The sequence below is a fragment of the Heterocephalus glaber genome, unplaced genomic scaffold (genome assembly GCF_053883595.1).
Source record: "Heterocephalus glaber isolate CG9 unplaced genomic scaffold, H.glaber_assembly_v1.0 deba00000937, whole genome shotgun sequence".
Lineage (NCBI taxonomy): Eukaryota > Metazoa > Chordata > Mammalia > Rodentia > Bathyergidae > Heterocephalus > Heterocephalus glaber.
In genome coordinates this window covers 13,721,516-13,744,509 of record NW_028258173.1, presented here as the reverse complement: position 1 = coordinate 13,744,509, position 22,994 = coordinate 13,721,516, and the positions used below count along the sequence as shown (strand labels likewise).

At 36.9% G+C, this 22,994-nt stretch overlaps 1 protein-coding gene across 11 annotated transcripts in view; it reads left to right on the top strand.

Annotated features, from left to right (window-relative positions):
* Cep112 (centrosomal protein 112) overlaps positions 1-22,994 on the top strand; it is a 655,204-nt gene that overhangs the window by 456,493 nt on the left and 175,717 nt on the right. For 9 of the 11 annotated variants that reach the window (XR_015450293.1, XR_015450294.1, XM_087208582.1 and 6 more), the window contains one exon: positions 390-539. Coding sequence is in view for 9 of the 11 variants with exons in the window: in XM_087208582.1 (XP_087064708.1) it covers positions 390-539 (150 nt within the window). In the remaining 2 variants the exon portion in view is untranslated. Of the gene's footprint in view, positions 1-18; positions 60-389; positions 540-6,585; positions 6,662-22,994 lie in introns of those variants that run through there. The other 2 variants (XM_087208584.1, XM_087208585.1) reach the window with 2 other exon arrangements.

Below are 22,994 nucleotides of genomic sequence, written 5' to 3'. Positions count from 1 at the left end.
TTTCTTTGATTATTGCAGTTCAAAGTCTTATGACAGGCAGAAGAGCTTTTCTCAATGTAGTAAGTATATTTCTCAGTAAAATAAAATCTGATGCTTTTCATATTTTTGAGATCACAGATGTTCTTTCTTCTGATGAGTAAATATTGTGGAATGTTATAGTGGAAATAGCTTCCAAATATATTTGGTTCAACAGTTGTTCACCATTCAGTTTTATTAGTCTTTTTATCATGTGGAATTTCATGCATTATAGTGTATGATATGTTAATTGAAAATATTTAGTTTGTGGAATAGAGTTTTGCCAAATCCATTCTTTTGTTAAGCATAAATACATGTAAAATACATCTTCTCACCGAAGACTTTGCAGTAATAGCATGCTGTTTTCATTTTAGATCATAGCAGAACTTCAGACAACCATTTCCTCTCTGAAAGAAGAGAGCAGCCGGCAGCAGCTTGCTGCAGAGAGGCGGCTACAGGATCTTATACAAAAGTTTGAAGATGAGAAGAAGCAGCTGATTAGAGATAATGACCGAGCAATCAAGGTAATCTGAAGACTTCAGTAACCAGTGTTACCAGCTGCTTTAATGTAATTAAAAGGAGGCTGAAATCCCAGCAGTGGGCAGATGAATGCAGGTATCTGGCTTGCTCATACAGCCTTCAGTAATTCCATTCACTGGACTCTACTTTTGATGTATCCAGTGACTCAGGCTGACTTCCCTCTAAGAGATCGCATGCCAGCATAAAAAGTCATTTTGGCAAACCCAGTCCATTCACATTGAACAAATATTTCAAAAATACCTTATCCTTTCTCTTGAGAACCACTTTGGAATTGTCTCTTGAAATTAGAATGACTGTTTCAGTGTAGGACTACTGCCTAACACATTCAGAAGTCAGCTTCCAGTTTACATTCTGTTCTTTGCCCGCATCCTTTCATTATGTATTCACATAATGAGAAGTAACCCGTTTGTTGGAGGCTTGGAATGCCTACCATTTGATGTGCTTTGACATAGTACAGGGTCGATTGTTGCTGCTGAGAACTTAGGTTGTTTTCAAATGACTTCTGAGAATCACACCTTAATAGCAATAAAAAATTCCCTGAACCTGATTCTTTAGGTGATAGGCAGTTAGATCTCAAAAGTAGTTTTTTCTTGGCTTCATAGCAGTGGATATTATTGTAAGTGTCTACATCATGCTGTGTTTAATCTGTGAGGATAAGCATCTGGAAATCTTTATAAATAAGGCTTAAAAGAGAACAAAAAATTTTAAAGAATTTCCAGCAAAAGATTATTTTTCAGTGACTTTATTATAACAATACTTAAAGCATGTGGAGTAATCATGCAGAGCAAAGAAAAATAAAAGGGAAATTTTAGTTTTATCACTGCCTTTTTCTGCCTAACCTCTCTATCTTCCTTTTCTATAGCCTATTGTACGCAATCTGAGTAATTTAGGGAAAAGTTAATGTTCGTGTAAGTTGCTTTTATTGTATACATACCGTTTAAGCCTGCACAGTATTGAATAAAATAAAAAGCCTTAAGAAATGGACAAAACCTCCAAGGCCATTATATCAGGACTCCTCCCTTTACACGTGAGGTCTTATGGTTTTGTTAATGACATTTGCCCCTTTTATTTCCACCTGTGAGCTTTTTTCCCTGCATGTGTTGTAAGACAAAAAAAAAAATGTTTCTTTTTCATATTCTGGTAATTTAAAAATATCTTTCAAGCCTTTTTCACTTACAAATGCACAGGAAGTGCCTGTTGATCTATATGACTTTTGCATAAACTGAGATGCATACTTTATTTATTTATTTTTTTTTTTTGGTACCGAGGATCAAACTCGGGTCCTTGCGCTTGCGCAGCAGGGGGTGAAACCACTGAGCAAATCCCCGGCCTTTGAGATGCATACTTTAAAAAAATTGTTTGTTATATAAAAGCTTCATTTTAAGTGAATTTCTTTTCCACTTATATTCAAATATCAAATGGTAAGTAATTTCCAAATTTTAAATAAATAATTGAATCCCAACATATAAGCAAGGGGAAGTATAAATTAGGCTACTCTTTAACAACATAAATCTAATATTGTTTTTTAAAGATTAAAAAAACTTGAAAGAATTATTAGTATAATTGCCTATTTTTATTTATTCTTACAATTTTAATCCATTTACCTGTTAAAAAGGAAAACTCTTTTGATCCTAATTTTTAGACAAAGCCCAAAATCACAGACACTGAGTTTAAAAGATGGCAGTTCATATGTGTGTATAGCTTATATAAAAAACATATGTGCTATATGTCACCTGAAAATGGAGAATTAAAATTACAGTTAAGATATAGTTCAGGTTTTTTTTCACTCAGTTAGATTATGTTAAAGTGAATGAGTTTGCTTTGTTTTGTTTTGGTTTTTGGCTAGGCAAGTACTTCACCACTGCCAGCTCTGCTGGTATTTATTCAGCATGAACATTTTCATTCATCTTGTGTTCCATTACCTCATTTAATTAAGATTTAAAATAATAATTTTTTCCTTCTCGAACTTCTTTGTTATCTGTGACTTTTGGAAATGAATTACATGAAACAACAAAATTAGCAAATATCTTGAAATCTGCATGTAAAACATAAATTACTTTTTTTTTTCCTGGTACTGGGGATCAAACACAAGACCTTGAGCTTGCCGTGCAGATTCAGTGCCACTGAGCTACATCCTCAGCAACATAATTAGTTTTAATTTCAAATTCTGAGTTATTAGTATACTGCTCAGTCTTTAGAAAAGAAAAATAGAATCAAAGATAGTCTTATGCCATTCGTTTAAAAAGGAAACTTCCTTTTAACTTTATACCTACCCATACACCCCAGTTTCAGTATATATCATTTAACTGTTTTGATCTTGGACATTTTCAGGTTGAGGTTTTTATTTCACTGCTATAGCTTCTGGCTCCCAGAAAACCTATGCTTTCCTTCACTGAAGAAGTGTGGCCCAGCTGTTATTGGCATATCCCAGTGTTCTTCCTCAGCTTTGCTTCTAGGAACATTTCCACTGGTTCACTAACTTCCTAAAATCACTAAGTTTTTGAAGGAAGAGTTAGAACAGTTCCTTGAGGCTTACCTGATCCATATTTGGTAGATATGGCTGAGGCTTCCTTTGTCACCTGATTGATTACCTGTGGCAAATTCAAACCAGGAGACCTTTTAGGCTTTGTTAGGAAGTCATCAGCTAATGGCTTCTCAGCCCCACTGCATGAACATTGCCTTCCATTACTCCAACAGCTCTAGCATGGTGTGGATCTTCAGGCTCTTTTCATACCTTCCCACCTGCCATTTTCCCACCTTGACTTCCCCTGCCCTGATGATAATCTTTATGAGGAAGTATTTCTATCATCTTGATCTTACAGATGGGGAAATGGAGGCTCTGAGGTTAAATAACCAGTCCAAGACCATATGCCTAACAACTGGTGGAGCCAGTACATCACACACAGTCTGTCTTACTTAAGACCCTAAACTGTACTTCAGTATCCTATGCATTTTGAAAATGAGAATGATCAAGTGCCCAAATAAAACTGGAGATCCATACTTTACACTTCCTTCTGTCTGAATGATGTAATAATTGGGGAACATTATAATTATGTATGAATATTTTGTACAATAGATAACTTGAATAGATACAGACAGTCAGAGAGGCACAGTCACCATAAGGCTCAATTTTCTGGAACAAAATACATTTGTCTGTAGATACAATCAATAGTGCCATAAAAACAATGTGCATGGTTAATTGTAAATCATACTTCACTGCACCTTCAAGTCGATGATGAGCTGAGGTCTCTCATGCTGATGGTCAATGGAGTTGGAACTTACATTGTTTATATAGATAGTGAAGTAATGCTTTAGAGAGTACTTGAGGTATAAAGTAGTCTACTAAAATTCAATGAGAGAGCACCAGTCTATGCGATGTAACATGATGAAACATTTTTGGAGGATAATTTGGCAATGCCTATCATTATAAAATTGCCTGAGAGACATGCCTAGTCTTTGACCTATTTCCAGAATTTGCCCTAAGGTGATGATTAAGGAGTTGCACTGAGCTTTAGCTAGTCAAGAAGGTGCTTGTCCTACCATTCATTCACCAAGATAATATATTCAATTAACTATTTATTGAGTTCCTGTTATGTGCAAGGCACCTGTGCTGCCAGCACTCTCAGTCCCCTATCTGTATCACTCACCATTTCAAGAAAACTAAAGAATGTTCTCTACTAAAGATGATAAGCATGCTGAGAATGCTCACGAGTTATTTTTCCATTAAAATGACAGTTACAAAGCATGTACCTAAGAGCTCTTTTTTTTAAATAAAAGTATTATCAAGAGAAAAAAGACTGCAATCATGTATCAAAATTTTACTAGTAAATATCTCTGAGTGATGGATTTGTGGTGATTTTTATTTTATATGTATTTAAAATATAACCACTTTTGCAATAAGAAGCAATAAAATCTTCTTTGTCACTTTTTATTTAACTAATTTCTAAATTCAAAGTGAAGCTTATGAAATGAATTATCTTCATTGCATACGAAAACACCCCAAAACTTGGTGGCTTACAGCAACAGATATGTTATATATTTATAATTCTTGGGATCAGGAATTTGAGCAGGGGCAGCTGGGTAGTTCTGCTCAAACCTGCGATGCCTTATGGCTTTAGGTAGGTGGAAGCTTGATTGGGGCTGGAACGTCTGAGATGGTTACAGGCTTTCCCACGTGGCCTCTGTCTTTAACAGAGTAGTCAGATTCTTTACATGGTGGCTGTTGTGGAAAGGGGAGATTTATCAGAGGTGAAAGCAGAATTAGCACTTCCCTGGAGGTTGGAGCTGGGAGGTCCAGTGTTCCACCACATTCTGTTAGTCAAGACAGGTCACAGGACTAGACCAGGATGAGGAGAAGGGAAATCTACACCTCTCAATGGGAGGAATAGCAGAGATTTTGAGATCATTGTAAATTCATTGCAGTTGTGACTAAAGGTCCAGTTTCAATCTCTCATTTATCCTCACCTGTACAGAATAGTACGAAGAAAATACCTACATTCCCACAACCCAGAGTCAACTTCTACATGACATATTTGCATCCTTTTTAATTTTTTTAATTTTTTTAATTTTTATTTTTTGGTACCGGGAATCAAACTTGGGACCTTGTGCTTGTGAAGCAGGTGCCGGAACCACTGAGCTAAATCCCCCAGCCTTGCATCCTTTTTTAAAAAAGAAAATCTTCATTTATTGTTTTTGTAAAACTGGAAAATGGCATATGTTCATGACAGATAGTTCAAAATGCAAAAGAAAAGAAGTAAAAAATAAATAAATAAAAATAAATAAATAAATAAATAAAATTTTTTTAAAAAGAAAAGAAGTAAAAGATTTTAAGTCATTGCCATTTGCACCCATCAGAAATAACAGTCATAAAATTAAGGTGAACATGGCTTCAGATATCCTGTTGTTATGTACAAGGAAAATGAATACTACTCAAGATTCTATTTTCTGCTGGGTGTGGTGGCATGTAGTTTTTATTTTTTAAATTTTTAGCAGCTGTACCTTAGACAAAAGACTACTATCTAGAATATATAAAGAACTGAGAAAAATCAGACCCCCCCCCAATTCAAAAACCCAATTTTAAAATGGGCGTCTGAAATGAACAAACATTTCTCAAACAAAGAAGTAAAAGCAGCAAATAAATATATGAAAAAATGTTCAGCATCACTGGTCATTCAAGAGATGCAGATGAAAACAACACTGAGATTCCACCTCACCCCAGAAAGAATGGCTGCTATCAAGAAACCAACCAATAACAAATGCTGGCGGGGGTGTAGGAGAAAGGAACCCTTCTCCATTGTTGGTGGGAGTGCAGACTGGTGCAACCACTGTGGAAATCAGTATGGAGATACCTCAAAGAACTAGGACTGGAAGTCCCATTTGACCCAGCTATTCCCCTGCTGGGGATCTTCCCAAAAGAATTAAAAGCATCATACCACAGTGATATACGTGCACCCATGTTTATAGCGGCACAGTTTGTAATAGCTAAAGCTTGGAAACAGCCCAAGTGCCCATCAACTGGAAACTGGATAAAGAAGATGTGGGGATTTTTTATAAAATGGAGTACTACTCAGCCATAAAGAACAAGAAACTAGAGACATTTATAGCTAAATGGATGCATATTGAGGCCATCCTCTTAAGTGAAATAAATAGGACACACATGTGTAAATACCGAATAGTTTCTCTAGTGTGAGAAACTGATAGTGTAAATAAGGATTAAAATGATTAAAACGAATACTTGATAATTTGAAATAGGAAGAAAAGGTCCAAAGGGGAAGGGATGGTGAAGTGGAAGGGGAAAGGAAAGAAGGGAAAGGAAAAATTATGTGAAAAGGAAAATATGGAAACGAAGTCTATGTAAATAGGGAAGGGTGGAGGGAGTGAAGGGAAGACAGGTAATGGGGAAAAAATAAGAACCAAGATACATCATGTAAAAAGGTACAAGCATCCAATGATAAATGTAAATGTATACCTAAAATGTACCAATAAAAGAATTTAAGGAAAAAAATATTTAATTTTACTTTAATTCAACAGACCAAAAAAACCTACCATAAAACAGACAGAAATGTGGAACTTTGGGACAAAATTTATTGATTTTTGGCTTAAAAAAGTGAGTACATTTGCACCCTTGTACTTCCTCTCCCAACCCTTTCTCACCACCCTACCTTGGATAATATTATTATTTTTATACCCTCCAGACTTGTAATATTCAAGCTATATGTACAACTCAAGCTATATGTAAATGGATGCTGTGTTTAGGCTTTTTACCACAGTGTGTCCATCCTCAGAACTTTCAGACTGATTTGATTCTTAATGGGCTATAAATGGTACTCTTTACCCTGAGATCTTTTGTGTTTAAGAATATCTGCTGGCTAACTTTTATGTTTGAATGACTGTTATATGGGCATGGGACTCATGTTCACACTTTTCTTCCCACATGTAAATGTTGCATTGCAGTGAGAAAGGCTGGGAAAGACCAAGTGTTCCTCCACATAAAAGATTCACTTTTCCTGATGAATTCCTGAGGAGTTCTGTCTTTATCATTTAAGTATGGCAGATGTACCAGAATAATTCAGTAATTAACCAGGAGACATATAAGTGTTCAAAATTCATTAGCAAGTACTTATAAGCATAGAGATTCTCTTCTCTGTATGGGAAATTGACATGTAGCATTTCTATGTATTCTCTGACCTGAGGGAAGGTAAAGGAAGAGCTGGAGTAGAGGCAGGCATGCAGTTGTGTTGAGCTGACTGACCTCCCTTTGAGATTTTGTTAACTATGTTTCCGAGTTTACATTACCTAGCTGGGAAGGGGGCATGTTCTACCCCTTTGAGTTTTAAATTATCTAAATTTTTGTATCCCTGAGGTCCTGAAACCTTCACTTCCCTCAGAGATAACCAGTTCTGATATTTACCTGCTGTTTTATCACACCCACCTCCACTTGTCTCAGCCCAAAAAGGAAAATCTAGATTTAGTGATATTAACAAGAATTCTCAGGATTTTGTTGGCAAATTAAAAAGGAATGATTTGGGGGGACATTAGCTGATTTGAAGTTGAAACACTGTGCAACTCTGCAAAGTGCTCCAGAATTGTGTTCCTTTCCATTGACCACAGGTTTTATTAATGATGTTTTATTTTTATTTTTATTTTTTTGGTACTGGGGATCAAACTCAGGACCTTGCACTTGCAAGGCAGGCAGCAGAACCATTGAGCTAAATCCCCAGCCCTATGATGTTTTATATTGTATGGACATTACTATCCTAAATCTTTCTGTTAGTGTACTTTTGCTAGTTTTCACTCTTGTTTTGTTTTGATGCTGGAGATTGAACCCAGGGCCTGCCCATGCTAAGTACATGAGCTACTTCTGAGCTATGCCCCTAGATTCTACATTTTATTCCTATTTGCTAATTTCATTTGATATTAGGAGAGGGAAAATCAATCTAATTTTAGGAGCCTGTTTGACTTTTTAAAATAATATTTAGCAAGGAACTTGTATTGGTCCGTAATTGGCACAATAATGCTACACAACAGTCCTCAAAATTCAGTGACTTTTAATGACATTTGCTTTTCATGTACCATGTCTTCTACCTTTTCTTCCTTCCTCTTCTCCCTTTTCCTCCTTCCTTCCTTCCTTCCCCCTTTTTCTTTTCCCACTCAAAGAGTGGTATTACTCAGGGCCTCTTGTATACGACATTCCTGGACAGTTGCATACCTTCATGTAAACTTCCATACAAATGAATTTTGAATTTTCATCTTTTTTCTTGAGTTTTCAACCCACATTTCCAAATGTCATTGAACATTTTCACCTTGATGGTCTGTTGGTAGTTCAAACTGAACATCTCATAAACTGAATTTATCTCCCTCTTGCTCTTCCTCTAGTCTCAGCTCTTCTTCTTATAGTGTTTATCTAAATTAAATTCCCACCATCATCTACCTAGTTACTCATGTTAGATTCCTAGAAGTCCTCTTGAAAGAATTCCTCCCCTTCCTTGTAGGTCAGTTCTAAGATATATTCCTAAATATCTCCAGACACATCCTCCACTCCCCAATCTCTAGTTACCACGTTCTTAATTGGATCTGCATTCTCTTTGACCTTGCCTAGTACAATCCCTCTTATCTAGAATCACTGCCAGTAACTTGATTCTCTCAAATCTGTCCATTACATCATTAATAAGGTGACCTTTTGAAAACACAACTACTAAGATGTTTATAACTTAAAATCTGTCAGTGGCTTTCCATTACCTACAGGACAAAGCATATACTCTATGACAGCAGTTCTCAAGGTCTTGTCCTCAGACTCCTGTGGGTCCTGAGACCTTTTCAAGGGCTCCACAAGGTCAAACCTTTTTCATAATATCACAAAGATATCACTTGGCTTTTTCACTGTTAACATTTACAATGATGGTATAAAAGCAATGGTGGGTAAAAATGGTAGCTCTGCTAAACCATACTAGTAGTCATTATTTTCTTCACCCACACACTTGTGGTTTAAAAAAAAAGAAGCAATAAAATGTATTTTATTAAATCTGAGATCTTGAGTACTTTCTAAAATGGATAAGAGGCACATATGACTTTCTGTCACGTACTGAAGTAGGACAGTTGTCTCAAGAAAAAGCAGATCAGCATCCGAGTGTGAGCTGAACTCTAGTTACTCTGAAGGAATGATAGACAGAAAACCTGCTTATTTCTGCCTGAGTATTTGGCAGGTGTTTTCTTGAAAATAAACAAAGTAAGCCTGGCACTTCAAGGATAACAACTGACTGTACTGTTGCAAATGATAAAGTTTGTGCTTTCAAGAAAAAAGCTTAACTTTTGGAAAATGAGTACCACCACTGTGAGCTTGACAGCTTCCTAGTACCAAAAGAGTTTTCTGATGAAATTGGTGGTATTATAAGTAATATAAATGGGATGAAAAGAATGGGAAGGGAATGGAAGTATATCTACATTTGGAAGATGTATAACTCATTGACCCATGTTTTCTAAATGATCAGTACCTGATGTAATAAAACCATGCATAATTAAAAGATCCACTCAAGGTAGAAAAAAAACCAGTGGATTTTAATATGACTGTACAAAAAAGTTCACTTTGTAGTTTTAGATTCTTCAGACTTCTTTCCTTCTTTTTTCTTTTGGTACCGGAAATCGAGCTCAGGACCTTGCACAGCAGAACCACTGAGCTAAATCCCTGGCCCTGTAGTTTTACATTCTGTGTTGCAACTAACTTTTAAGAAACTGCCATTTGTCAAGTTTTGGTGTAATAACAAAGAATATCCCTAATCATCTGAAGGCTACTAAAATAATCATCCCTTTTCTAAGTATGTTTCTGTGTACGACTAGGTTTTCTTACAATAGTTCAACCAAACCAACATTTTGCAAGATATTGACTGTTGGAACAGATATAAAAATCCAACTGCTTTCTATTACGCCAAATATTAAAAAAAATTGCAGAAATGTAAACCACAGATACTGTTTCACTAAATATGATATTTATATCCACCCATGATGGGTTCATTATTGCTTTTCAAAGTGATTTAAATATTTTAATATTTCTTGCTTTAATTTTTAATGTGCTAAATATCAATAGATATTTGGAGTTGTTCAGTTTGAAGAACCACTTGTCTGTATGTCACCCTCCTTCCACCCCACTGACTGCAGTCCTCAACATAGACACCACCTTACTCACTGAGCTTGGCCTCCGTGGACTCGTCAGTCGTGGGTAAAGCATACTTTCCCTTTAAAACTTGAGTGTCATTTAATATGTGAAATGTCAGAGTGAGAAGCTTGTGCCAGCTGTTCATCCCCTCAATGACGTTTTTGCTACATTTTTATGCTGATCCACAATCCCTTGTCCAAATCCCTGAGATTGAATGTGTTTTGCAAATCAAAATCTGCCGACCTTAGGAAGCTAATTCAGTGCTTATACTCCTTCCCTAGAAGGGTCTGATATAATACACTCTCCTGAGACCCACTGAATGAACAGTGAAATGTATAAATATGCCTAATAAATGAGACAAATAGATTATAAGTATCTTCAAAACATCAACCAGGTTTTGTTGCCCAACAATTTAACCACAGTCTTTCGAAAAGAATTTGTGGTTTTCAGAGGATTTCTGGATTTCAGGAATGCAGACAGGACATTGTGACCTGTGTTTTGATTAATTCATGTTCTCAGCAACTAAACTTTTAAGTTTCTTGAAAGCAAGCACTTACTACAATGCTTGTTTCAATAGAAGTGCTACAAATATGGTGAATAAATTATATTACCTACAAATCAAGGCTCTGATAACTAATGTCATTTTATTCCCATGTTGTTTTATTAATGGCATCGTTTGTAAATATTTTGTGATAAACAGATACGGGGTAAGAACTCAGGTTTTATGGTAATAATTATATATTTTCCTTCAACAGGCAGATTCTAATAGAATCCCCTGTACCCTGTATATATTAACTGAGAGCATAATTTGTATACAGCCCAAAATGCTGTAGGTCAAAGTCAAGCCATTGGAATATTAGTGCTATCCACTGAGCTCACAGAAGTTCTTTCGGGGAAATGTCAGGAATAGCTCTGTACAGAGGCTGTGGAACATTCTCTGGCCTCACTGCGGCACTAAGGCTAAGTCCTTTCTTTGAAGCCAGTGTATTGAAAGTTCCGAACTGTGAAGCCAGATGTCCAAGCAGAGATTTCATATCAAGGAGAAATGTTGTAAAAATTTTTGCTTGCAGGCATAGAAAAGAGATTTTAAAGCATTGATGCTTCTCTCCCTTGGCCACTGGCTGGAGTTCATGAGGAAAGGTTGGCTGCCAGTAGGACATCTAGAAATCTGGTCTGTGTTACCAGAAGGGCTTGGGGGGGGGCGGAGAATATTTCATAAGATTGAGCAATTCTCACTGTGCTAAAGCTTACAGGAATCAATTTCTCAAAGAATAAAATTACAAACCTCATTGTAGGGTTTTAGTAGTACTGGGAAACAGAAAGAAATCTCGATGCCTAGCATCAAATGGCTTTGTTTGGAACCTGTTCATTATTTAATTCTTGTCTCCCCTGCATGCACATCCTAAGGGCACAGAAGAAAGTGGCATTTTCTTTGTGCCCTCCTGAATTAGAATAATGCTAAGAATAGAAATGTATGTTCCATCCCACCCAAGAAGGTTTGCCTACTCACTCAGAAAGGAGGACAGAGCCATTCAGTCATTGTAGCATAAAGCATAAGTGCCATTTTCCAGGAAGGATGCTCTGGAAGATAAGCTTGGATATAATGTGACAGCGAATTATGACCTTGCTTCCTAGAGTAAGGAGAAGAAATAGAAATAAATGAGCAAAGAAGAAATGAACAGTTCTCCCTCAGAAGTATCTGACCCATATCTTTCCTCTAGTTCTATTCTCTGGAAATTTTTTATTTTATTTCAAAACTTAGTTGAAAAAGATTCTTTGTTCAGTGAAAAAACTCCTTCAAGAGCTATGAAAAATATTTTTAACTCTTAAAATATTGTCATGTACATACTAAAGAAACAACTAAGCTTTGATAAGCAAGTCAGCAAGAGAGTGATTAAAAGAATACAGAACAGATTCTCCTTCACCAATGGCTAGGTAAATTCTACTCTTTAAAAGTTACTAGGTTACTATATATGGTTAATTTTAGTTTTTCATGGCCCCCAAAATTGAACTGTTTTGGTTAATCAAATGTGTATGTGTGTGTGTATACACATCCTTCATTAAGCATATATATAAATGATTGTTCAAAATATAAATGTAAGCCCCAACAGCAAAGTTATTGAATGATTACTGTCTATATACTACGTGTGTGTATAAATACACATAAGTATAGACGTACATATTTACATGCACATGTATATTCAGAAGCAGTGGGTTATAAAGGATCCTAGTTAATGGAAGACTTTGTAATGATTAATCATTTAACTTTATTAAGCAATTTTATAATGTCCTGACATAATTGGTTGTTTGCCCCTCTTTCTAACAGAAGCTAGGTTTCTGTTCACCTTCTGATGATTTTTTTTTGGTACTGGAGATCTAACTTGGGACCTTGTGCTTGCGAGGCAGGCGGCGGAACCACTGAGCTAAATCCCCGGCCCTGACTCTTTATCAATCTCTTTTTCCATACATCAGCATTGAAATTCATACCTCTTCATATTAAGTATTGTGATATTGTCTCTTGCTTCCCAGGATTTATTCCTAGAAGGATTTAGCACTTTGATCTTGCCTTCCCATCACCCAGCTTCTTCTTTGGTAAAAGCAACATCTGGATGTACTCTTCCAGTCTGTGGTGTGCTGGAGCTGGCTTTACTGGTTTGAGCGAGTCAATTGCCACACTCCCAGGAAGTCTGCAATAGGTACAGCATGGAAATTGGTGCACATGACTACAAATTCTAATTTTTTGAAAGCCAGTTATTAAACTTTCACCCAGGTACCATTGCTTCAAGAGTTACCTGTCCCCCACTTTCTTGATGAAATTCAGACTCAGCTCTAGTCCTCATGATCATGGTGACAGACAGCCTTATCATGACAGGGGTGTATGGTCAGACAAGCAGATAGACTACATTCCACTGTCACTTTTTGTAACTCTTTCTAGCTACCAACCAGCCTCTTGCTGTTTTTCTGTGGTATATGATTCAACTCTTCTGTTCAGTGTCAAAGTTCCTTTTGTAATCCCAACATAATATAGAAAATATACAAAGTAACCAGTTGCCTTTTCCCCAAATTCAATAATGTTTTTCTACTTTTAATCACTCTCTAATTTCATGCATCATTTAATTATATTGGCCAGCAATCTTCCTTCTGTAACAGGGATTGTCAACATTTTTCTGTATCCAGATAGTAAAAAATTTGAGTTTTTGCAGACCACACAGTCTCCATCACAACTACTCAGCTCTTGTCATTGTGGTAAGAAAGCAGCTACCGATAGTATATCAACAAGAGTGCATGGCTATGTTCCAATAAAAACTTTATTTACCAAAATAGGCTAGCTTCTGGGTTTGGCTTGTTGTCTGCATTGTACAAAACCCTGATCTAGAACCTCACTCTACTCTTGGCTTATATGACACTTCTTTCATTTGTTTTCTCTGCTGGTCATTTTCCTGCTAGTGGGTGTTCCTCAATTCTACATCCTGGCTTTGCTTTTTCTTTGCCTTTCCATAGTGAATTCACCTCTTCTGTGACTTTTGCTGTCACTCCTATAAAGATGATTCCCAGAAGCCCTTGCCCAATTCCTGTTTAGGTCCTATATCTTGCACTGCCTGTAAGTGATCATTGGGAGGATTCACTACTTCTTCAAACTCAGTAACTACAACATTGAAATATTATCTCTCCTTTCAAATTGGCTCTTCCTTTGAGACTATCAGGTTACCCTCTGTTTTTCTGTTTCCTGTTAGAAATTTTGAGCTCATCTTTCTCTTTTCTATCCTTCATCCCAATTTATCTCAGGTCTGTCACCAGAGCCCTTGAATGTATTTCTTATTTCTCTGATATGACCTGATTTGGGGCTTTTCTCAACTTGTGATTGATTTAAAACAGCCTCCTCTCAGCTCACATCCCTGCCAAAGTCTTTTAGTGCCATTCTAGTATGAAGAACTCTGCCAGAGAATTCTTAAATCACAATGATTTCCCTGCCTTACAAAGAGTGCTTAGAAATCAATAGAAAAAAGACTAGCAACCCAGTGGGCCAAAAGAGGAAAGAATATGAACACAGAATTCACAAACAAAGCATTAATGTTCACCAAATATATGAAAAATATGCCCATTCACACACACTCATAAGTAAATGTAAATCAAAGTACAAAGTTTTTAGAGGCCTGGCTACCTTCTGACTGGCATAAATTTTGAATTTGGAAAAATACCCAAAGGGGGGAAGTGAGGGGAAGTATGCAGTCCCATGCATTGTTATTGAAAGTACAAACCAGTGCAACCTCTTTGAAGGCAGTGTGGTGGTCATATCTAGCAGCATTTTAAATGCACATACCTTTGGCCCAGCAGTTCCACTGATAAGAATTTATCCCATACTTGCAAGAATGTACAACACTATTAATAGCATTGTTTGAGCAAAAATCTGAGGAAAACCAAGATATAGCCATATAGTGGATCATTATGAGGTTATTTACAAAGAATGAAGTTGATCTCTTTGAAAATGAGGCACAATCTGCCAATAGGTGGTGATTGAAGAGTACAGAATGTCATATACATTGAAACTTTCCTGGTGGCTCTCAAAGTGATAGTTATTTGGGAGGAATGTGACTTTCCCATTTTATATCTTTTGATGTTGCTTTAATTTCTTACAATGTCATCTTACCAAGTTAAATTGAGAGGATTTCTTATAACATCAAGATTAAATCTTCTGCCTGGCTTCCGAGCCATCTTGATGTCTCACTTGTCCCTCAAGACATTCATGCTACTCTAGTCATCTCCTCAGAGTCCCTTGTCAATTCATAGTGCCTGCTTCAACCCATGTGACCACCTCCTTCCTGCAGCTCCTTTATCTCTCAGATTGCCAAATGTTAGCAGGGCCATCCCAAGGTCCCTTCTACTTCCTCCGTGATGCTCTTCTTACTGTCCAGTCTCTGGGGACCTTACATCTCATAAAGTCCTATAATTAATGCCTAATGATTCTCTCACTTTTATGTCTCATATGTCTGTTTTCTGCACTGTCCAAGGCACTCAAAAATAAAATATTAATTGATTTAAAGGATATAATCCCAAGTTATTAAATATTTTATACCTATTATTGATTGCTTTTGAGGCACCTTTAAGCACACCAGCACTAACTTTGGTGTTAAAAGAAGGGACACCCACATTTCATCCACCCCCAAAATCTCCACCAGCCCTGACTTTGGTATTAAAAGAAGTTGGGACAACCCCACTTCATCCTCTCCCAAAATCTGCTGTTAAATATCTAAGCCTTTGGGTTATCAAATGCCTGTTTAAGATACAGGCATCCTTAATATTAAACCACTTGAAGTAATTCATGCTGTAATGTGAAACTAATCAGAGACTGTTCTTCCTGACAGTTAGATGAGATCATCACACATAAAGGACTAGGAAGTGGTATTTGCAGGGAGAGTAGGGAAGAAGACAGCTAGTGGGTAATTTAGGAACCTAAGGGATAATGCTTGAAGGTGGCTTTGGAGGTGGGATGGGCAGCTTTGAGGGCAGCAGAAGAGACTACACAGGGAAGAGAGGAAGGGACTCGATTGGCATTTAGTAAGCCAGGCTGACAGCCAACCTGTTCAGTAGACTTTGTTTCTCATCATCTTTGTTGCTGCAGATCTTTAACACCTGACTTCAGGCGTCTTTCTAACTACATTGTATGGGAGTCTATGTTTATATGTATAGTTTGAGATACATGTATATTTTTTAAATACTGGAATATATGTATTGTATGCCTTTTGAATGTGTGTATTTTCCAAAACCCGATAGTGAATAAACAGTTACTATAACTAATTCTGCATAAATATGCCTTCTAAATTGTGGAAACATTTTAAGACAATTCTAGCTCTGTTTTACATTTTTGTAAAGTTATTTTTAGGGGATTTTTGCAAAGGAAATATGTAAAATAGTATGTTAAAATATACAACTTTACACAGTATTTCTAAGGAAATGAATTCGAATCAATAAATTAAGCAAAATAAACCTAATATGATACTTGTATTGGGGAAAATACTGTAATACCATCTTGTCATCCAAAAAGACTAAAATGTTATTTCTAGAGTTGTCAGTAGGAGGCTATAGCTATAATAGCAACAGTAGTAGCAGCTGAAACTAAAGATTTGGAGCAAGAGAGCTGGGGTGATTGGTGGGTTACAAGAATGCTTTAATGCTGGAAGCACAGAGAAAAAAGTGGAATTAAAAACAAAGAAACAGCCCCCATTTTTTCAAGAAAGGCAGAACCCTTTTGCTTTTATGTCTCAGTCACTTGCTCCAGGATTCTTCATAAAGTCCTTGACCACCTAAATAAATATTCATGTGGCTGTTCAACATCTCATTAATAAAACAAGATTTGGTGGTAAAATATTTCAGAGTAACAGATGATTTGCATCTCACCCTTGTTTAACTTTAAATCTCAAGCAATTAATAAATTAGACTCGAGAGCTTTTTAAGAAGTAACATCTTACATGCACCACAAATTGCATTATTTTTATGTGTAAATAATGATGAAAGGGGAGATTATTCCTTTGATGTCTATAAACTACACTGTAAAATATGCAGAAACATTCTTGAGTTTAGTTGGAGCCAAAACAAACAGACTAGTTCATAAAACAAAGCAGCAGCATTCTTAGAAACAAGCATTATTTTTCTTTTCTTCCCAATTGCTCTTTCTCCATCTATTATTTTCTTACCATTCCTAGCGCCACATCCATTCTAAATTCAAAAGTGATGTTAGCTTGTATTTCCTCATCCAGAGAACTGAGCTCTTTTCAGATTCCTCCCAATAAACTTGGCTTCCTGTACCGCTCTTACCAGAGCTCAGTTGGATTGGACTGCCAGTTTTTATGCAGTGAATCATTTTTGTCAGTAGTATTTCATTGCTGCTTAAGAAACTAATTATTTCAAATTTTAGTAAATACTGATGTTCCTCCAAGAGACGTGCTTGCTTTCTGTTTTCCAAACTGACTAACTTATCTAACTTCATTTTGTTTTAAAATAGTATCAGCAAATTCTTGTTTACAAAGTCTGAGTTTGGTCTAATTTTTTTTAGTGTGGTTAATAAACAGCACTGTATTGTAAATACATGTCTATCATTGGAAGAAATACAGAAACAATTTGTACTCATGTTGAAATACAGCACAAGTGTATTATTAACATCATGAGGTGGTTTATGTCCTACATTGGACATATGTACTCCTCTTTGAACACACTGTATGTACTAAATTACATATTCTATAGCTATGTATATTCAGGAAAGCCAGACGTGTGCTTGGCCTGAAATCCCTCCCGCTCTATAGAATGAGTATCCTTCCATGCAAGTACTTTGCCTTGTTTCAGCCTTGGTGCAAGCAAGTCTACCATTTCTCCTCTTGGACTAGTGCTCTTTTCATTCAAATTCATCCTGAGCTCTGATCACTTCAAAGAGCATACTCCTCTCATCAGATCCTGTGTTCAATTTTTTCTATCTAGGTCTTGGTGCTGATTTTCTTCTTTTCTTCTAGATGGCAGGCACCATCTCTCTGTTTTCATTTTTCAGACATGATGTTTTCACCCATTCTTCCTTTATTCTTAACAAGCTTTGATGAGCAGAGCATTAAATATAGTGGCTTCATGTGAATCTGTTTTTGATACCAGCTGAAATCATAATTCCATGTCACATCATTCATTAGTAGGCACAAGGATAAAAAGAATCTTAAGGAACTGACCCCCTGCCCTCCTGCCCCCGCCACCCTTGTCCCTCATTTCACAAATAAAAATCTTGAGCCTACCTGAGGGGAAGTGCCTGGTCTTTTTTATATTGCTATTAGCCACACTAAGCCTCAAATCCAGGACTTTGAAGTCTTTGGTCTTTCTCCCAACCTCTCTATATTCAAAGACACATGAAAATGGAAATACTGGTTTGCTGTAAAATGTTTCTGAGCTGCCAGAATGAATGAAGCATCTTTCTGACAACCCACTGTATTTCCTCGTGATGCAGGCAGAACTACCCCTTGGCTTTGGACTGGGACTCAGCCAAGCCATTTCTCCTATGTAGACTAAGAAACGTTTCCTTGGGCTAGAGATTTAGCTCAGTGGTTCTGGCGCCTGCCTCGAAAGCACAAGATCCCAAGTTCGATTCCCGGTACCAGAAAAAGAAAAAGAAATGTTTCCTTCAGTAGTTGGCTTTGTTACCTCCTGTGATTTTTTTTTTTTAATTTTCACTAGTTGTACTTGGAAACAAAATGTTCAAGGTCAATTTAGAAAAAAAAAGTCATGATTTGAAAGGAATCTTTCTAAACACTTTACCTAATTTAAATAGCACTCCAAAGGAAGAAAATGGTGATCAATAATGATCTCCTGCAGCCTTCTAGATGTGGAGGTTCAGCAAGTCACTTATGCCAACATTGATTTGTGAGAAGGCTGAGGAATTTGTTTTCTAAAAGGAAAGCAATTATTTGAAAATTCATTTAATTCAAATGACTTTGTTTCTATGATGTCAGATGATCATTGCATAAATAAAAGGAATCAATAAAACAGCATTCTTTATTTTCAGAAAGATGCTATCACAGTGGGATGAAGATGGCAGACTTCACAGTACTTTGAGTAATTTATCAGCCTGCCAAACTATGAAGTGTTTCATGGAACCGGATCTTTCTCGTGTTACCAGTTTTATCTTTCTTAAGGCTAAGTGTATCCTCTTAGATTATCTTGCATGTGTTACATTAGGGAGAGGCATACGGCTTAATAACATGGATTCTGGAGCCAGACTGTCTTGGGTTCAAATTCTGACTCTACCATTTAGGAACTATGTGACTTCAAACAACTTACTTAACCTCTGTGTGCCTCAGTTTTTACATTTTCAAAGTGAGAATAATAATTAAACTTGTCTCAGGAATTTTGAGAATTAAATGAATTAATATTTAGAAAGCATTAGAATTATGACTGCTATTTAATATCCTGCATATATATACTTTTAAATTACAAAACAAGGCCCTATTCAATAAGAGTTCAGCTGTGTTCAAATGTGAACCATTTAGATAAATCTCTCTTAATCCTACTCCCCTCTAGCTACTGTGTATCCTTCATGCCTCCTCGTTTCTTATTACCTTATAGTCTGGCCTCTGTCCTCATCGCTTCACAGAAACTGCCCATGGAGTTGCATGTGACATCTTGGTTCATAACTCACTGGACCCACTGTCTTGATTGGATTGGCTCTCTAGCAGTAGCTGACACAGTGGAACACTGTCTGCCTGCCTAGTACTTCCTTCCTAGTCATTTCCATGGCCCCTGTCTCTCTTGCCCTCAACCCTTGTTGCTTCTCAGGCCCATTGTTCAGGCTCCTTTATTCTCTACAGTTCTATGTGGGCCATGCCACCCAGACAACTGGACACATCTGCCTCTCTCCCCTTCTCACTCCTTTTCCCTCTCCTTCTGTGTATGTGTGTGTGTGTGTGTGTGTGTGTGTGTGTGTGTGTGTCCTAGGCCTTTTTGGAAGTTTCCTGGATATATACCCAGATCCTGACATGTTCTACAAGAAGCTGAAGCTCAAATATGCAGTTTAATGGTAAGCTTGATAAATATTGTTTGTGGGGGCTGGGATGCAGCTCAGTGGCACCGTGCCTGCCTGGCAAGCACTAGGTCCTGACTTTGATCCCCAGTACTGAAATTTAAAAAAAAAATGTTTGTGGGAAGGGGGAGGCAGGGTACATGAACATGTATCAGTAGTGGTTTCTGACAATTTTCATGCTCATTTATTTGTTTGTTTGTTTTTTACCTAGATTAGACCCTTATTCAACCCTATAATGATGGTCACAATTCGAATGTTAATGTGTGTTCAGGAAAACTATGCAGAAACTATTTTAAAATATTAAACAAAAGTTAGATTTCTATCTTTCATTGCTGACTTATTTTGGGATTTAACAGATGAGCTGATTTGTAATCTGAAATACCTAATGTCAAATGATTATTTGGTATAATAAAAAGAAACTATAATTATAAAAAAAAAGAAACTGAAGCTCATCATATCTAAAAAAATTGTTATTGGAACCCCCTTAAACCCGCTGCTGAAGCTTTTACACAGCAAAAGAAACCACCAACAGAGTAAAGAGACAACCCAGAGTGAGAAAAAATTTTGCCAGCTGTTTCTCAGACAAAGGAGTAAGAATATATAAAGAATTCAAGAAAATCAGAGACCCTCCAATTTAAAGACCCAAAATGGGCATCTGAAATGAATAGACACTTCTCAGATGAAGAAGTATAAATGACAAATAAATATATGAAAAAATGTTCATCATCACTGGCCATTCGAGAGATGCAAATTAAAACAACACTGAGATTCCATCTCACTCCAGAAAGATTGGTTACCATCAAAAAATCAACCCAAAACAAATGCTGGCAAGGCTGTGGGGAAAAAGGAACCCTTCTGCACTGTTGGTGGCAGTGCAGACTGGTGCAACCACTGTGGAAATCAATGTGGAGATACCTCAGAAAACTAAAACTAGAGGTTCCATTTGACCCAGCTATTGCCCTTTTGGGTATCTTCCCAAAAGAATTAAAAGCATTATACCACAGAAATATATGCACACCCATGTTTATAGCAGCACAGTTTATAATAGCTAAAATTTGGAAATAGCTCAAATGCCCATCAGCCAATGAATGAAAACAGAAGGTTTTTTTATACAATGGAGTACTATTCTGCCATAACGAAGGATAAACTTGAGGCTTTTTTTTTGTAAATTGATGCACCTTGAGACCATATTCTTAAGTGAAATAAATTGGACACACATGTGTAAATGTTGCATTGTTTCTCTTGTGTGATAAACTGAAAGTGTAATAGGGACCAAAATGTGTAATATATATTGTGAAATAGGAAGAAAATGTTCAAATGAGAAGGGGAACTAGGGAGAGGATGGGGGAAAGGAAGGAAAGAAAAAGGAAAAAAAGAAGGAAAATGGAAACAGAACTTTTGTATATAAAAAGGGGCAGAGGGGTTGAAGGGAGGGGAGGGAAAGGGGGAAAAAGAAAATCAAGATATATCATCATATACAAGTACCAATTCCATATGATTTATGTTATCATTATGTTTATCTAAAAGGTATCAATAAAATTAATTTTTTTCAAAAAAGAAAAAATCCTGCTGCTGGCCGTGTGTCCCCAAGTGCAGCTCATGGCAGTGTCTGATGATATGACTCACCTAGAATCCTGGACCTCACCTTCCTCTCTTCTTTCATTTCTCATAGACTTTCAATCACATGGTAGTCAAATTCTCACTGGGGCTCATGCTCTTCGTGGCATTGATGAGACCTTCACCTCTTTCAGGAAAACTCCAGTTCTCTTGCTTGTGAACAGGCTCCACCCAAGGCCACCCCTATCAAGTACCCTCCATGCACATCGAGAGTGATCTTTGCTTTACTGGGTCCCCCAACCCTGAGGATGCCATGCAGATGTGCTAACTGGCACACAGGCTTTCCTGGAGCCATGCCTGAACCAGTCATCTCTTACCTCTTCCTTCCTTGCTCCCCACACTCTGACCATCACTGACCGTCTAAAAATTCTACTCCCGTGATAAGCTCTGTCATACCCACAGCTTCTGGCATTTGCTGTTTCTTTCCCCTTTTACCCCCTCCCTAACCAGCTCCTACTCATCCTGCAGATCTTGTTCTAGATATCTATAGAAGGATTGCCTTCACTCTCCCAGCCTCCCAAGGCTGGCTTAGTTTTGGCTCTGAACCTTCTGGTTGCCTCACTGGGGCACACTGATGCCATAATGGTTGCTGTTGCTTCTCGGCACCTCCCTGGGCTTTGAGCTCCATGTGGACAGGGCTGTTCACAGCTGAGTACAGTCCTAATGTTCAGTGCCAAGTACACTTACATCTAGTGTCCACTTTAGTGTCAGTGTACAGAACAATGCAAATATTATTCCCTTTAGAAAGTGCTTTCTTTTTAAAATGGTATGGTAACACATTTACAGAGAAAAAAAGAAATTTAATTTCTTAAACATCCAAAAGTCTTGTGCTTTCCCTGTTTCCCACTCCCCCTTTCTTCTCTTTTCTCTCTAACTCTGACTGAAGCAACGTATTGATAGTGGTTCTCTGAATTGTTCATATGTAAACATTCGACAAAATTTTTAGGACTAAAAATACAGTCATACTTTCAGGCTTTATCCCCAGATAAGAACATTTTCTAGTCTAGTCCCTTTTAGTTGTTGGTCCCATAAGTATCTAAAAGATCTGCAAAGTTAGAATTCTCTTTCCATTCTTCTTATGATGTTTATCCAAATTTTTAAAAATCATGTTGAGGTTATATTTTCATGACATAAGAGTTCCTTTCATTTCATTAGCATAAACAGGCTCCTCCACCAAAAAGGAAAGTTAAACTCAACCCTCCCAAAATAAAGTCAGTAGAATTTAATCCATATTTGTTTACTACTGAAATAGACATTAAATTAAGGATCTCGTTAAAGGGGAGGTACCAAAATAAGTTGAAAGAGACCCTTTGCAAAACTTAATCATGGGTTTTAGTCTACATAAATATAATAATTACTTGATTGAAATTAAAATATTAAATGCTACTTCCAGTTAAATGTGATAGCAAAATATCACAGTTATACCTGAGTAATAATACTTAGTCATGTATTGAAAATTGAAGAGAGGAGCCAAATTTTATACTAATGGAGAGAAATTCTCAGAAAAAGATATTTATAGCAAAGAAAAAAATTCTTTCTTGAGTTTTTAAAGAGTAATCCTGTCACCTTACATGATTTTCAGTGGACAAGGCCATTTAGTCAGCTTCCCTGGTTTTCTTTTATTTC